The sequence below is a fragment of the Hyperolius riggenbachi genome, chromosome 9 (genome assembly GCF_040937935.1).
Source record: "Hyperolius riggenbachi isolate aHypRig1 chromosome 9, aHypRig1.pri, whole genome shotgun sequence".
Lineage (NCBI taxonomy): Eukaryota > Metazoa > Chordata > Amphibia > Anura > Hyperoliidae > Hyperolius > Hyperolius riggenbachi.
In genome coordinates, this window is record NC_090654.1 from 47523284 (window position 1) to 47540029 (window position 16746).

At 42.3% G+C, this 16746-nt stretch overlaps 1 protein-coding gene and 1 long non-coding RNA gene across 6 annotated transcripts in view; one reads left to right on the plus strand and one right to left on the minus strand.

Annotated features, from left to right (window-relative positions):
* The window catches only part of PRKAR2A (protein kinase cAMP-dependent type II regulatory subunit alpha), a 79533-nt gene extending 71347 nt beyond the window's left edge, over positions 1 to 8186 (plus strand). The window contains exons 10-13 of the mRNA XM_068252695.1: positions 1481 to 1555; positions 1645 to 1710; positions 2044 to 2182; positions 4101 to 8186. Coding sequence (XP_068108796.1) covers positions 1481 to 1555; positions 1645 to 1710; positions 2044 to 2182; positions 4101 to 4234 — 414 coding nt within the window. The 3' untranslated portion in view covers positions 4235 to 8186. The remainder of the gene's footprint in view (positions 1 to 1480; positions 1556 to 1644; positions 1711 to 2043; positions 2183 to 4100) is intronic.
* Positions 1 to 16746, minus strand: part of LOC137532304 (uncharacterized) — a 312890-nt gene that overhangs the window by 1951 nt on the left and 294193 nt on the right. For 2 of the 5 annotated variants that reach the window (XR_011023903.1, XR_011023900.1), the window contains 2 exons: positions 11485 to 11606; positions 11107 to 11401 (listed from right to left, as the gene is read on the minus strand). This is a non-coding gene — a long non-coding RNA (uncharacterized lncRNA). Of the gene's footprint in view, positions 1 to 11106; positions 11402 to 11484; positions 11607 to 16746 lie in introns of those variants that run through there. The other 3 variants (XR_011023904.1, XR_011023902.1, XR_011023901.1) reach the window with 3 other exon arrangements.

Below are 16746 nucleotides of genomic sequence, written 5' to 3' on the forward strand. Positions count from 1 at the left end.
TTTAGCATTTAATAGTCTCTTCTTCCAACATTTCCTGGGAGCTGAACATCTAATCAGCATTGCTGGGTGGGCGGGGCTACATACCGATATACAGCAGAATCTAGATATAGGAAGGGTTTCTAATTCTGAAATTAAGAAAGTTACAAAGTGGGTGTCCTGAATAGTGTACTGCATTGTGCTGTATGTCACTTCAGTGCCTCTATACATTTCAATCAATTACATAAATCCAGCATTCCTGGAGAATCCATGTGATGTGCTAATATTGATTTATAAAGCGCCAACATATTCCGTGACGCTGTACAAAATAAGAAACAAAAGTGGGATACATAAGAATACAGACTATTGTATACACCAATATACAAAATACAGAGTTGGTACTAAATACAGAATCGGTACAAAGTACAGAATTGATAATAGTGACAAAATTAATATGCATATAAATGTGTAACAAAATCCAAGACACAAAAGGATGACAGAGCCCTGTCCTTGCAAGCTTACAATCTGAAGGATGGTGTATACTTGAATCCATCAGTGTGAAGATAAAGCCAACTAGGGTCTCGCAGCACCCCTCAGGGCCTATTTCCACTAGCCACGATTTGCAGCTGTATTCTGTATGTGATTGCGGATGCAGAATCGCAGCTGATTGAAATCAATGGGTTGCATGCAAATCGCGTGCTCCCCCAAAGAATAAATTGCACTTGCTGCAGTTCTCTGCAGACCCCATCCGAATCTCTGTAGCTGTGCTTGGCCGTGGCTTCGCAACAGCACAGGTGCCACATCCGATTTGGAAGCTGGCCCTTAGAGCTGGTCCACACTAGGTCCGGAAACGTATCCGTGGCTGCGTTTTTCAAACCTGATGAAAAACGGAGTCCCAGATACTAATGTTGAAAATAGCAGCCAGCCTCACCCACGTAAAAAACGGATCCGTCTGCGTCTGCGGGGATCCGTTTTCAAAACCTGAACGGAAGGTCCGGATCTGCTGCATTTTCACGCAACGGATCAGGACCACGGATACACGCAGGGGGTAGTGAAAGTAATGAGAGAACGCATCTCCAGCTCCACAGGCAAAAAACGGATGTTAAAACGGATAGCCTGAGCTTTATGATTGGCCCAAAAAAATCCTCCCACTCCTTCCTAATGATGGAGACGTTTTCTGTCAGGGAAAAACCTGAACGGAAACTGATGCAAAACTGTGGCACTTTCATCAGTTTGCAGTACGGTGGGTACTTCCCCTGATCCGGACTGCAGTGTCCGTCCTGCAACTGTGTCTAGTGTGGACCAGCTCTTACTGGGTTTTGTGTCTTGCCTTGGCCAGCCATTCCCCAAAACATCAACTTAATGTTGACATGGATGGATTTAAGTCTCATTGATTCTGGAGTAGTTATCCAGCTGTGCCCTTGTGAAGGCATGAGAGCGGCGTTCTGGTGCTTAGTGACTGCTGCCAGTATTTTTGTGTTTAACTTTGATGTTTTCTTTGTAGCTTTCTGAACGTATGAAAATAGTTGATGTACTAGGAGAGAAGAATTATAAGGATGGAGACCGCATTATTGCACAGGTGAGACCATTGAGCTAAAGTATGCCTGCTAAGCCCTTCACAAGGCTGACTTCACTTAATCCTGATGTCTTCTGTATTGGTTTCCTTAGGGTGATAAGGCAGACTGTTTTTATATTGTCGAATCAGGAGAGGTGAAAATCATGATGAAAAGTAAGGTAAGGTTTTTTCCCTTTGCAGCACCCCAATCTTAATCCGTTCACACGCAAAAGCCAACGTAACTTTTTGACAAATGATTCCTGAGACACTTCGGTATCAATATTGAGTGATCAGAAGGTGTTTAACTTTGAAAATGAATTGGAGTGACCGTTCCTCCTTAATATTTTGCATCTCAGTCATTTATGGATTAGAAATATGATGTGTGTGGTTCAGTGGTTATACATTCCTCAGTAGAGAGTATTCTCCTGTTGGTTTCCTGCTTGTTTGTGTCTCTTGTAGGAAAACTTTCATTTTTATGAATTAATTGTCCGTCTTTCCTTCTCTTGATGCAGACAAAAGCTGGCCAAGAAGGTAACCAGGAAGTGGAGTTAACAAGGTGTAAGAGGGGTCAATACTTTGGTGAACTCGCTCTTGTTACCAACAAGCCTAGAGCTGCCTCAGCGTATGCAGTGGAGAACGTGAAGTGTTTAGGTAATGATCTTCTTAACCTAAAGCTCTTCATGCATCGATAGATCTGGTAGATCCCAGAATCTCAATAGTGTCATGCTGTCAGCTGCTATGCTTCCAGTAAAATACAAGCAGTTTATTGATCAGCAGTGGTGGTATGTTGGGCTTAGTTCATTGGTGGGTGCATAATGGTATGATACATCAAGCTGCATATTGATCGGTAGTAGGATTGGTAATGGGAGAACAGTGGTATTGATCTGTAGGTACCAAGGTCTTACAGTGAAGGAGCATTACAAGTGTGTTAGGGTTTTTTTCGTTACAGAAATACAATTTAGAACAGAACACATTGATTGCGAGCCTAATGTGATCAGGGAACATTTTTTATTGGGCAGAGTTTGGCCCGAGTTGAGTCACTTTAAGGCACATATATAATTTAAAATCCTTACTGTGGGATTACTATGGTTCTTGCATCATGGGGGATTCTCCAGGTTTTCTTTATTATTTTTAAAAGCACTCCTTGGAAAGGACCTTTACAGTTGTACTGGAAGGCCTGTCTCCTCCTTTGCGCACTGCTCTGCCAGTTGGAGTGTGCTGTGCCATTGCCATCCTGCAAGTGCTTTTGAAATTGAAGTCCAAAATCTGACAGAGCAGTCACATTTCTACTGCCTGTTGTGACAGCAACATAGGGAAAAGTTTATTGAAAGGGGCACTATGGCGAAAATTTGTAAATTTGTAAATTTTCAAATAAGTGCAAACATAGACAAATAAGTATGTTTTTTCCAGCGTAAAATGAGCCATACATTACTTTTCTCCTATGTTGCTGTCACTTACAGTAAGTAGTAGACATCTGACAGTAGCGACAGATTTTGGACTAGTCCATCTCTTCATAGGGGATTCTCAGCAAGGCTTTTATTCTTTATAAAGATATTCCCTAAAAATGATTTAAAGAGAAACCAACCAAGAATTGAACTTTATCCCAATCACTAGCTGATATACCCCCTTTTACATGAGAAATCTATTCCTTTTCACAAACAGACCATCAGGGGGCGCTGTATGACTATTGTGGTGAAACCCCTCCCACAAGAAACTCTTGAGTACGTACTCCTGGCAGTTTCCTGTCTGTGAACCTTGCTGCATTGTGGGAAATGGCTGTTTACAGCAGTTTCCAACTGCCAAAAAAGCATGCAGCAGCTACATCACCTGCCAACAATAAAAATGTCACCATGTTATAAATGTCAGAATGTAAATCAGGGATTTAAAAGATTTTACAATGGGCAAACACTGAAGAAATCATTTATACATAATTATAAAAATGAAGCACTTTTTTATTTCATTATTTTCACTGGAGTTCCTCTTTAAACAGCGATGATGGCCAGCCTCCCTTCTCACTACACAGTTTTTTGGCAGTTGGTCAGAGCAACTGCCATTCACTACTAAGTGCTTTTGAAAACGAATCCCTAAGAATCCCCTATGAAGAGATGGACTAGTCCAAAACCTGTTGCTTCTGTCAGATATCTACTACCTAGATAGGAGAAAAGTAATTAATGGCTCATTTTACTCTGGGAAAAAACGTACTACTTATTTTGTATATGTTTGCACATATTTTAAATTTTACAATTTCGCGCCATAGTGCCCCTTTAATAGTGCCTTTGTTTGGGACAAAAGTACAACCAAAGTATGTGTATCTTTGCGTTCGTGGTCCTTCTGTGTTGGTGTACCAGTTTCCACTTTTTATGCAAATGTTGTACTAGTGACGTATATTTGTAATGCCGCTTATGGTGGCCAGCCATTGTTCTTATGCCCAATGTATAGAGCTGACCCGGAGGGAGTTATTCATACTCAGAGTAGCATTTCTCTATAAGATGTTGCATGTATTTGTGTTTTCCATGAACTCCAGTGATGATTGTGTTTTCCGTGATACTAACCTCTTTTCATTCTGCAGTTATGGATGTGCAAGCCTTCGAGCGATTGCTGGGCCCTTGCATGGACATTATGAAGAGGAACATCACACACTATGAGGAGCAGTTGGTGTCGTTGTTTGGTTCCAGCATGGACCTTAGAGATCCAGGAAAATAGGCACCGTGTCACCTTTAGTGCCTTTTCCCTCCTTTTTTTTTTTTTTTTTCTTTTGTTGAAGACACAGACACACAAGCCTCCTGTCCGCTCAGCACACCTGAAAGACAGACTGCCATGGAACAGTCACTACTGCTGCTGTCTTGGGCATTTTTTTAGGAAAAGGATAAAATTCAGCATCCGAGGTGGGGATGGAAATCTAATCTCTGCCATCCTTTGCTGCTGAGATCCATTTATTAGACCTTCTAAAAAATGTGCCTTTTATTTTCCCCCCCTTCTCTCAAATTCAATTTTTTTTCTGGTGAAGTATTGGTGCCTGCCCAATGGTGTTACCAAAAGACAATAATGCAACAGACAACCTTTTCTGAATTGCATCTAATAAGCTACGTACGTATGCCAGATGCCAAGCACCTGCAAGTCTCGCCCTGCTTGTCCGAAGCATGCTGGGAAATGTAGTTCTTTGCTTCTGGAGTGTTTGCACACTGTTGCAAAAAGCGTAAAAACATGAGTGAGGTTTCTTTGCTTATCTTGATGTATTTTACTGTTTTGTTTTCTCTTAATTTCACTAATTTTTGCTTTATTTTGGTAATCGCGTTACATCCTCCCCCCTCTTTTTGAAAAGATGAATGTGAATTGAATTTAACAGATTTTTTTTTTGTGTGTGTGCAGAAAATGTTTGTTGGAAAGATTTAGTATTCTACTGAGGTTTTAAACAATGGATTTGATAAGCCGATCCTCTTTACAGTATAACTTTAACCAGCACTTTTTAACCACTGTTAGGTATTTATTATTATTCGCTGTCTTAAAGATGGCCTTTTTAGGTCCTAAAATATTCACTGGGAATATTGAATGGTGAACTTCATAATCAGAACATTTTTGTTCATTAAAAAAAAAATTAAAAGTAAAGTGCCAGCTTTAAAATAAATAGGACCGGGAACCTTTTTCTAGTATGTTTGGGGGGATGCTTATAACAGCCAGCGGCTGTGTTTACGGATTTCCATTCTTGCCCTCTCGAACCACTAGAGGTCTCTGTTGGGGAGACACACTGCTCATTAAGAGGAAGAGAACCAGTCTCCGAGTAGTGGCATTTCCTGGCTGGAGAGGAAGGAAGGATTTTGCCATCAAGGCTGCTGGCAGCTGCATTCTCCACACACTGAAAATAGGGAACGGGTTCTGTGTTTTTTCAACTGCCGCTTTGCTATTTTTTTTAATCCTAAAACGTCTCTGTACAATAACCTGTTTAAACTGCACCAAGCCTCAGAATCTTTGTAACATATTTGATAAATCCAAAGGATCAGTCTTGACAGTTTTTGTTAGCGCTATATCTCTTTTACGAAGGAGCCATTACGAAGGCTCCCAGTTTTCCTGGATGAGAAGCGGATGAAAGCTATCGGCTGTGAAATGTTTTTGTGGTATCTGAGGCCGGGCACACCTATGTGATTGGTTGCGATGCACAGCTTAGGCCTAGCAGAGATACAGCCATCTAAGGCTGTCTGTTTGGGCAGTGGATAGTTTGGATCAGTCAGAAATACCGTGTATCATCCAATATTTAGTTTCAGGCAAGCTCCTGCGGACTCTGGTAGTTGACACATTACATCAATTGTTTGCAAAGACACATGGAAACACATACACAATCAGTTAATAATGATCACATGCAGCCGCTCAGCAATCGATAGAAAAATTGTGGGTCGGTCTGCAGAAAAATGTTCTTCTGAACACCAGAAAATTAAATTATGCTCAGATTCAAGATCGGTCATCAGTCGCTCTGCTGCCAGACAAGCAGATACGACCGTCTTTTTATGGGTTAAGTTTATGCTTCAACAGAGCTTCACCAATATACAGCGTCCGTCCTGATCTGCAAAAGCTGGACAGTTGGATGTGTGTTGGTTTTATTATTTTTATCCTGAAAGCTGAACTGCATTGGCTGCCAGCTGATGGGGTTAAAACCGCAAATCTTCCTGAAAAGGAACCCGAGGTGAGAGGCGTGGAGGCTGAACTATTTCCTTTTAAACAATACTAGTTGCCTGGCTATTTTGCTGATCCTCTGCCTCTAATATTTTTAGCCATTTTTTTTTTCTAAAGGAAATCCTAAAAGATCAGCTGCATGCTTGTTTCTGGTGGGATTCAGACACTACTGCAGCCAAAGAGATCAGCAAGGCTGCCAGGCAACTGGTATTGTTTAAAGCTGACCTGAACTTGTGGCAGTCAGCTGATATAGCTGAGGGATCAAATTACACTTGAGATTAGTCACGGACAGGCTAAACTCTCTAAATACATACAGGGAGCATTTTGCTGTGCTTTCCCTCTGTCATGTGCAAGAGTTCAGTTCAGATCCACTTTAGAAAAGAAATATGGCAGCCTCCGTATGTCTCTCACTTTAGGTCCCTTTTAAGAATTTAGAGCTTTTTCCAGAAGGTGATAAAGGAAGCCATTTGGCAAGTATAGATGTTTAGGGAGATGTTAATAATTTTGAACCAATGAGATTTTATGCAGGAGTGGAAGCCATGTAAACACAGTAGCTGGTGCACCCGATTACCTTTTCAAGATGCATAACATTTGCATCAACGTGGAATTCCTAGCATCTCATTGCCCATCCCTATTGGTAAGCTTATGTCATGTTAGTGATGTTAAAGCCTAACATTTAACTGAGAGGCGATTGCTCCATGTTGCATTGTATGGAAATGTGTGCATTCTTAAAGTGTACCAGAGCTGAATATTTAAAAATATTTTATACAAACCTGGGGCTTCCTCCAGCCCCATCCGCTCTGATTGCTCCCACGCCATTGGCCGCAGCTTTGGGAACCGGGTCCCCGCCCTTCTGTCAGTCGGAGCCAGTCTGGCATAAGAGAAGTGCGCTGTTTGCATATCTCTTCAGCAGCCACTGGGGAGATAAGTAGAGGGCGCACGTCTCCTGCGTAGCTGGCTGCGAATGACGTCAGTGACGGGACCCGGTTCCCGAAGCTGTGGCCAGCGGATGATGACGGCGTGGGTTCCATCGGAGCGGATGGGGCTGGAGGAAGCCCCAGATATGTATAAAATCTTTTTCAATATTCAGCTTTGAGTCGCTTTTGAAGAACCATAAGCTATTTCCCGCGCATGGAAATGTTATCGATGAGCTGCAGTAAGCTGTGGCTGAGAGGTCTGCAAGGCCGGCCACTAGCTCAGGCTTCTAAGATGGCTGTCCTGTTCAGAACAAGCAGAACTACTTATTTTCTTGAGAGTTTCTGAAGTTCTCTTTTTCTCTTATATTACTGTGTGTTCTCCTACAAAATGGTGTGAGAGTTGTGACACATTTCACACTAATGCATTTCCTGTTGTAACGCACACATTCCATCCTTGGCACAATTTAATTGCAATCTCTGCCCAGGACAGACATCAGGCTGCTGTGTAATCAGTAGGGATGGTCAGTGAGATGCTGATTGTTCCAAGATGATGCAAATCGTATGCAGATTGGATACCACTTCGAAATGGGCCAATACTGCTTTTGATTGGTCCAGTTCCAAACCGCACAAACTCTGAATTTGTGTTCTATTGGCCATCCTTAGTCATTATTGCATTATTTCCTAGGTGAATACTGCCTCCGCCCTTACAATTGCTTCTTCCTTGTCCAGGATGGTAGGTGCTGGTAGGTACTCTCTCCCGAAGGCAAACAAAAGGCAGAATAAAGAAAAAGTTTAGATTTTTCTGCCAACGCTTTAGCACGGGGTACACATTCCCAATATTCTGGGGTTTGGGATACCAATTTTAGAACACAATAACCCGATTTATGCAAGATTTGTTACCTGCTTTCCTCTCTCCTGTTTTTTTGCATCTTTTTATTTTCCTAATTCTTGGATGGTACACATTTTATCCTTCAGGAATTGCTAGGCACGGTTAACAAGCACTGTTAAGAGGCATTCCTTATATATTATTTTTTTTGTCACAGCTATAATAAATTCATTTTCACATTACGGAATCCCAGCATGGTATTCTCATGATTTTATCTTCTGTACTGTTTCTTTGTTTTCTCCTGAGTTGTATTACAAAGATATTTGTATTTGCTGTATTTATAAGTTAATGTATTGCAGATTAGCTCAGCCTGTGAAGAATTAGGGGGATATGGATCAAAATTGCTGGTATAACTGTTGCTGCTGGGTTTGGATCTTTTTGTACAGGTGGCAGTCATGTGACATCCTGTACAGCTATGTCATATCATGGGGCAATACTGCTATAGAAATGTGGTTACTGCTGTGCCTTGAGTGGACCATCAGCTGAAGCATTTATCTTAGTTGTATATAGCTTAAAGAGGAACTCTCGCAAAAATCTTAACATTTAAAACACTTACAAATAAGAAGTATGTTTCTTCCTGAGTAAAATGAGCTATAAATGGCTTCTCTCCTATGTTGCTGTCACTTACAGTAGGTAGTAGAAATCTGACATTACCGACAGGTTTTGGGCTAGTCCATCTCTTCATGGGGGATTCTCAGCATGGCCCTTATTTTTTAGAAACACATTCTCTGAAATGCATTAATATAAAGATGCTGGCCAGCCTCCCTGCTCGCTGCACACTGTTTTGGCAGTTTGACGGAGCAACTGCCATTACGAAGTGCTTTTTAAAAAAAAAAAGAAAACTCTGAGAATCCTCCTATGAAAAGATGGGCTAGCCGGTAATATCAGATTTCTACTACCTACTGTAAGTGACAGCAACATAGGAGAAAAGTAATGTATGGCTCATTTTACTCTGGGAAAAATGTACTTCCTATTTGTATGTGTTTTAAATTTTAAGATTTTCGTGACAGTTCCTCTTTAAAATGACAATGAAGCGGGAGGGATATGGAGGTAGACACATTAATTTAATTTTACACAATACCAGTTGCCTGGCCGTCCTGCTGATCTGTTTCTAATACTTTTAGCTATAGACCCTGAACAAGCATGCAGTTCTGATGTTTGACTGAAATCTGAGTGGATTAGCCGCGTTATTCACACTTCTAACCAGAGAGATCAGCAGGACAGCAACTGGCATTATTTAAAAGGAAATAAACATGGCATCCTCTATATCCCTCTCAGATCTGTTTCCTTTAAAGGAAGAGTTGGACCTTTGTCAGGTCACAATTTATGCCAATGTTCATGCTGAGAAATTGTTCCCTCATTTTCTGTTTAAATTTCTGATTCTAAAATTATGCGGAGAAGGGTTAGTGCTCAGCATTCACTTTATATTACTGGCCAAAACAATCAGGAACAATCGCTGTGTGCCTGCATGCATTTCCTTTGTACAGTTTCCATTCACCCACTTCTCTCTCTTTGAAATAGTTTTTTTTTTTTTTTTTTTATTAAGCTACCCTTGATACTGCTTGTTGTCTTCAAGGTCCCTCCCATTCCTGGTCCATGACCTAATATTTGACTGGTTTGCCATTCAAATGATCAGGAAGTGCCTGTAGCCATGTACAAGTGAGCCTGAACTGCCCATGCCCAGTAAAAGGAAGTGTCTTTGCAGGAAAGTAAGAACATATACAAGAGTGCTTTCTTTCACTGGGCGCATAACCAATTCAGAATTGCTTGTTCACTATTCTGAACTTCTGAGAGGCTTTGGGGGGAGGGGGGTAGGATGGGCAGCGGGGGGAGTGCTAGAAGTAAGTTCTTTAGCACACTGCGATTTTTATTTTAATGTTTCAGCACACTTCAGGTGTTCTTTAAGCTTGCTATGAGGGACCTAAATACTTCCTCAAACATTATAGGCTGTTTTATACTGAAGGGGTGGGAACACTGCATTTTGTGATCCATTTGTGTTTCTAGAAAGATGCAAAAATGCAAGGTAACTAAAAATCACAGGCCATGTTTGATACTGATGGGATCCAACTTTGCCTGATCACAAATGTCCTGCATTCTGTTACTCCTTATGTTCCTAGCCACGGGTCAAAATCACAAAATGCAGTTGCTGTAAAATGGATTTGTCGTGTAAAACATCCCTTAGATTAACTATTTCTGTTCTTTTTGACCATTATCTGTACTAGTGGAAGATCTGTGCTAGTTTAAAGAGAACCCGAGGTGTGTTTAAAGATGTTATCTGCATACATAGGCTGGATCAGCCTATGCAGCCCAGCCTCTGTTGCTATCCCAAACCCCACTAAGGTCCCCCTGCACTCTGCAATCCCTCATAAATTACAGCCATGCTGTGAGGCTGTGTTTACATCTGTAGTGTCAGTCTCAGCTGCTCCCCCGCCTCCTGCATAGCTCCGGTCCCTGCCCCCATCCCTTCCCTCCAATCAGCAGGAGGGGAAGGGACGCAGGCGGGGACTGGAGTTCTGCAGGAGGCGGGGAGAGCAGCAGACTGACACTATAGAGATAAACACAGCCAGCTCTGACAAGCTGTTTGTCAGCAGCGTGGCTGTGATTTATGAGGGATTGCAGAGTGCAGGGGGACCTTAGGGGGGTTTGGGATAGCAACAGAGGCTGGGCTGTATAGGCAGATCCAGCCTCTATATGCAGATAATATTCTTCAAACCCACCTCGGGTTCTCTTTAAGGGCAGCAATATCTTGCTTCCAATACAGCTGACCAGGAACTGGTACCCAATCCAGGATCACAGAGAGCAACAGCTTCTGAGAGACCCTGGCCTACTCACAATGAGAATTTTGCTTTGACAGGTCCTCCTTAGCTGACTGCTTAGAACACTCCACAGCGTCTAATAAATGAACTCAGCAGCAAAGTGGCCACAAGAATACCGGCAAAATCTATTTTCTAAACTCGCTTGTAGCTGTCATGGGTAAGAGAAGCTTTCTTTTTTTTCATTGGTAAGGTCAGCCGTATCTCAGCCTTACCTATCTTCATTTTTATGTCACACACTTGTTAAATCGCACTAAGCTTCTGTTTCACATTTAAATAGAAAAACCAAAATCCTTGCATGTTAACCTTTTATCCTTTTCTTCCTTTTTGTGTGTTACAAATCAGCCCCCATTAGATGGTGTGCTTAAACCACTCTTGCCAAATTATAGTTTTTGTTTTCTTTCTTGCCTTTAATCTAGTTGTGCTGGTCTTGGTGTGAATCTAGACCACACTGTTGGTTGTGGGCAAGTTTAATTCGCCAACTGTTCTCTTTGGGGTCACTTCCTGACTGACAGGTGGTCTCCAGGGTAAAACCTTGCACACATGCAAAATGGACCGTTGTTGCCATCCAGAGTTAACTGCCGAGAATCTGTTGTATGTAAAAGTGTTCAGAGGTTACATAAAGATCTGGATCGTCAAGCAAAGTCTAGCCACATTGGTCTATCTTCTTACCCTGCCTACTGACTTCTCCCCTCACCATGGCAGCAGATTGCAGTACAGTGGTTGAAGGATGGCATGGTTGTGGATGATTAGGAGAAGATTCGGTAGTGTCTAGAGACCTGCAGCAGACGTAACTGTAAAGAGTGGACAAATTACTAACGGTTACTCTGATAAATGCTCGCCATTGTTTTATTTATTTTCCACCCATATCAAAACTTCAGATCTAGAGTGAGATCACTTCACAATTCTCACCGAAATAGGAATTGTGGATTAATCTCCAGCTGGGAACAATGTAAGTGGACGGAGGAGAGCCCATTGGAATTATGTAGCTAAATCACAATTGCTTTGCCTGTCAGCATTTCTCAATACAGCCACACATCTAAATTGGTGAGTATACTTTTGGATGGGGTTCAGCTTTAAAAACCTAGTTACAATGTTATTCTGGCTGACCGCAGAGAACCTTGCAGCATTGTCTTGCTGCTTATGCTGTGGATTTACCTGTAGTTTTCTGTCTTATCAGTGATTTTGTTTTTTTCTTTAATTTTCGTTCCTCGAGGCCTTCCTCTTTGGGTTATACAGATTATCGTTATAGGCCTATATTGAGGTGCGCTTGAGACGCCCCCTCCAATCTCATGCAGATCCTAGGAATCCTAGTGTGTTAAGACTGCACTAGTGTTATTTTTGTTTTGTTTTTACCCTGATACCAACAAACAGAAAATGTATTCCTGCCTGAAAGAAGCTACCTCAAGGTGTTAAAGTGCTTTGTAAATGCCCCAACGCTTTCACTTGTGATAATGCTCCACGTGTTACTAATGGTTTTCTATGTTGAATTAAAAGGGGCTTGTCTGTGGCATGAGGTGGCAGCCATATCTTGTGTGTAGAGGGAGACAGGCAGCACTGAGGCTGGTGCACAGAACAGAGGGTGAGTCACCTGGCCTGGAGCTGCCGCTGCTTACAGGAGCCAGAACTGGAGGCTGCAATCCTTCTCTGGCTGTTAGGCTGCTTTTCTTGGATGTCTGAACTGCTCACTTGTCGAGTAGTTCAGCATCCTCTCTGCAAATGTAACCCTTTAGCAGCCAATTTATTTAGAGGCTTGTAAGTGCTCCAGGTCAATTTATTATAGCACATTATTTTATTTCTTTGTTACATTTTCTTGCTACTAAGTACTGCTATGTGTATTTATGGCCACTTGTCACTAGGGGGCAGTGTAAGACAATAGCAAAGGATTTCTGCTCTGTTTCTATATTTTCTGTTCGTGCTAGATTCAATATCTGGTTGGGACCTAGTATGAGTAGGAAGGTGGACAAGGTGGTGAGGGAGAGAGTGCAGTCCAGAAGTGGATACCATTCTGGATACAAGTATAAACTCTTCTTTACCTTGGGTATCCTTTAAAAGCGGTATTGTCACTATAAAAATCAAATTTCAATAGCAACTGGTCTGAATGTATTAAGTGATAAAGATGCTAATCCTGCATTCAAAACTTGCAAAACTTTTTCTGCTGTTATGGTTTGGCGTTATCACATACCTTAGGCGCACTGGCTCTTTAGTAGTCAGTTGGCTCTTTAGTAGTCAGTGCCAAACAGTTGAATGCTGGGAGTTCTTTTTAGCTATAATATATTCCTCCTCTTCCATTTCCCTGCCTAGCTGCTTATCAGAAACATCCTCTGATCACTCGTGTTTATAAGCAAGGCTGAGGTGATTCAGTGATTGGAAGAGTAAATTAAACCAAAAAAAAAGACAGTGCAGTTCCTAGTATACACCTCAGTGGGAGTGTCTGAAGACTCTGGGTGGAGGGCAGCTAATGAATACACAATGCGCCAGAGAAGGGAGGTGGGGGGAACAAGAGTCAGGGAGGATATGATGTCCGCATTAGCTTGGCAAGATGGCCATTGCCTAGAATAGGATTTTCTGCTTTTCCTTTATAAAATTCACAGGAATCATTACGTGGATGGCACAATACATCTGTTATGTAAGTAGAAGTAGTATTTATCTACTTATATATGTGTTTTTTTTATTATTTCTAGGTTAGCATGGATGTCGCTTCTTTAACCAATTGAGGACCACAGTGGTAAACCCCCCCTAAGGCCTGGTTCACATTAGCGTTTGCTGTCCGGATCCACCTGATCAGATCCGGATCGTATACTGTACAAACGAAACGTACGTTCCACATAGCAATGCAAAGTCTATGCGGACGACCACATGCGTACATTCCGTATGGAACGGAGCCGGATCGGATCCGGACTCCGGACACTTTTCCAACATGCGCTATTTTTCGGGTCCGGTCATCCGGCCCACGCACCCGGGCCGGATCCTGACCCTTCGCATGCGGCCATGCTGTGCAATGAGAAACGGATGTTTCTCATCACACTGGCAATAGGACCGGATGTTTCCAGCACCGGTCCTATGCCACTTGGGGGGCCCGGACTACACGCCGGTATCCCCCATGCTGGCGGTGCCTTTCTAGCACTGCAATGTATCTAGTTCCGGCTACTTTATTGTAGCCGGAACTGATACATTCCGGATCCGCAACTTGTGGCCACCGCAGAGACCCGTACGGTCTCTTTGCGACCCCCGGACCCGCAAGTGTGAACGGGGCCTTAAAACCAGGCTGTTTTTTTTTCATGAATGGCTACTGTAGCTTTAAGGCCAAGCTGCAGGGCCGCACAACACAGCATACGAGTGATCCCCCCCCCCCCTCTTTTTTTCTCCCCACCAACAGAGCACGATGTTGGTGGGGTTTGATCGCCTCCATCCCCCTTGTTTTTTTTTTTTTTAATATTTCTGTTCTTATTTTTTGAATAATTTTTTACTATTTCCCTTATTTATTTATTTTTCCCCAATCCCCTCCCTCCCCCCAGCCGGCCTATATCTTGTCCCCCAGGAGGACAGCCGTGTCACACGGCTGTCCCCAGTACAGCGCTGCTGCTGATCGCAGCACTGTACTACATGTAAAGACGGCGAAACAGTTTAGCCGTCTAATAGTCTCCTGAAGGGAAATCGCCACTCGGAGACTGAAGGTGGGACGGAGCTCCGCCCCCTGAGCAGGAGATGCGCGCGCAGCTTGTGTGCGATCCCCTGCAAACTGCAGCCCCGGGACTTGACGTCATTTGGCGTTAGGTGGTCCTGGGGCTGCCGCCGCGGCCATGCCCATTGGCGTGGAGTGGTCTTAGAGTAGTTAAAGTGACACTGAAGCGAAACATTTATATAATTAATTGGTTGTGCAGTATGGATAATTAATAGAACATTATTAGCAAAGAAAATAGTCTCATTTTTATTTTCAGGTCTTTTTTTTATAAAATGTCATCATTATCTAATATTTGCAGTTTACACATTACACTCAGCATTTTAAATGATGAAGCAGAGCTAATGACTTTTTGAACTTTCCTCTGCAGAAAAACCTTAAGATACAGTGAGAGACATTTGAGATAAGTGCTTCAAAAGACTGCACTGTCTGCTACCAAAATGAAGAGCTCAGAGAAGCTCTTTTGCATAGAAAACTGAAGTTTCTTAACTCTTCCTGTACTGGAAATACTATGCTAGGTACACACGATTAAATTTTCCAGCAGATTTACCTGCCAGGTTGATTCTAACATGTCCAATATGAATTTCAATGGATTTTCTGAACCATTTTCTGATTTCCATAAAAGTAAATGGAAATTTATCGATATTCAGATTGGACACGTTATAAAAACAACAAATAGGCAGGGAAATCTGCCAGAAATTTGTTTTGTGTGTACCTAGCATTAGACTGTCATATCTGTGCTACTGATGTTTTATTTATTAGCAGTACCACGCATACAAATCATTATATCATAACTTTATATTCACTTCAGATTCTCTTTAAAGTGGACCTGAACTCAAAACGTCTTCTCTGCTCTAAAAAATACCCAACAGCGTAGTAACCATTAACCACCTGAGGACTGCAGTGTTAAACCCCACCTAGTGACCAAGCCATTTTTTAATAATTGGGCCACTGCAGCTTTAAGGCCTAGCAGCAGGGCCGCAAAACTCGGCACACAAGTGATTCTCCCTTTTCTCCCCACCAACAGAGCTCTCAGTTGGTGGGGTCTGATTGCTCCCCAGTTTTTTGTATAAATATTCTTTTATTCATTTTAATTTATTTTATATCCCCCCCCACCACCAACCAATCAGCGTAATTGGCTGTCATAGGCCTCAGCCTGTGACAGCTAATCACTTCCCTGCCTACAGACTGCTGTCCCCAGGCTGTACAGGGTTTTCGCAGTCTAACATTCTCCAAGTGGCGATTGCCGCTGAGCTCTGCCTTCCACCCGGAGATGCGTGCACATTGGCGATCTCCTGCTAGCCCCATTGAAAGCCAACCACCGTGGAGTGGTCCTGGGGCTGCCGCCGCGTTCATGCTAATTGGCGTGTAATGGTCGGCAGGTAGTTAAACAAAAAAACATTTTTTGTTACACCTGATACAAATCCTTAAAGTGGACCCAAATTAAAAATACGAGATTTCAGAAATAAAATCTATTTTCTAAATTATAATAAAAGGATTTTTACTTAAAGTGGACACAAATTAAAAATACAAGAAATAAAATCTATTTTCTAAATTATAATTAAAAATAGCAGCCTTTTTTTTCAGCTGCATGATGACAAATGCAAAATATTTTACATTTATCGAAGGAACCCCTCCCTTCCTTTCATATTGCTGGGACAGAATCCGGCAAAATGCTGGAGTAGGTGGTGTCCAACAAAGGAGGAATTGCTGTTGGCTGTATAACTCTAGTTGTGCAAAGAGAAGGGTGAAAAGCATGCACTGAAATGCTCATAGGCTTGAAGGAGTGTTTATTTATATTTGTATGTGTCAGAGTGGTGCAATTAAATATTTTGAATTAAAAACATTTTTGGTTTGGGTCCACTTTAACTAAATCTGCTCTGTTTCTACTTCCTGTTTCATGGAAGCAGATATATTGTTAACCTCCTGTGCTTTCAAATGGCCTTATCTGCCATAGGCAGTCATGTGGCACAGTCATGAGATGTGATCAGATTACAACTTGTCATTAGACACAATGAGGGGGGATTAAACGGGCTAAACTCTCTAAATATATACAGGGTACGTTCCTTTGTATTTCTTCAGTCCTGTGCCAGAGTTCAAGTCCACTTTAAAGGGGGAAAAAAGAGGGGGATGGCTCTGGGTTCTAGAGAGCCTTCCTGTTCCTCCACATCTCGTTTCTGTGATGGCTTCCCTGTTAGCAGTCTCCAACCGATTGGTTGGAGACTGCTCTCTTCCGTTAGGGGTGGGCTTTA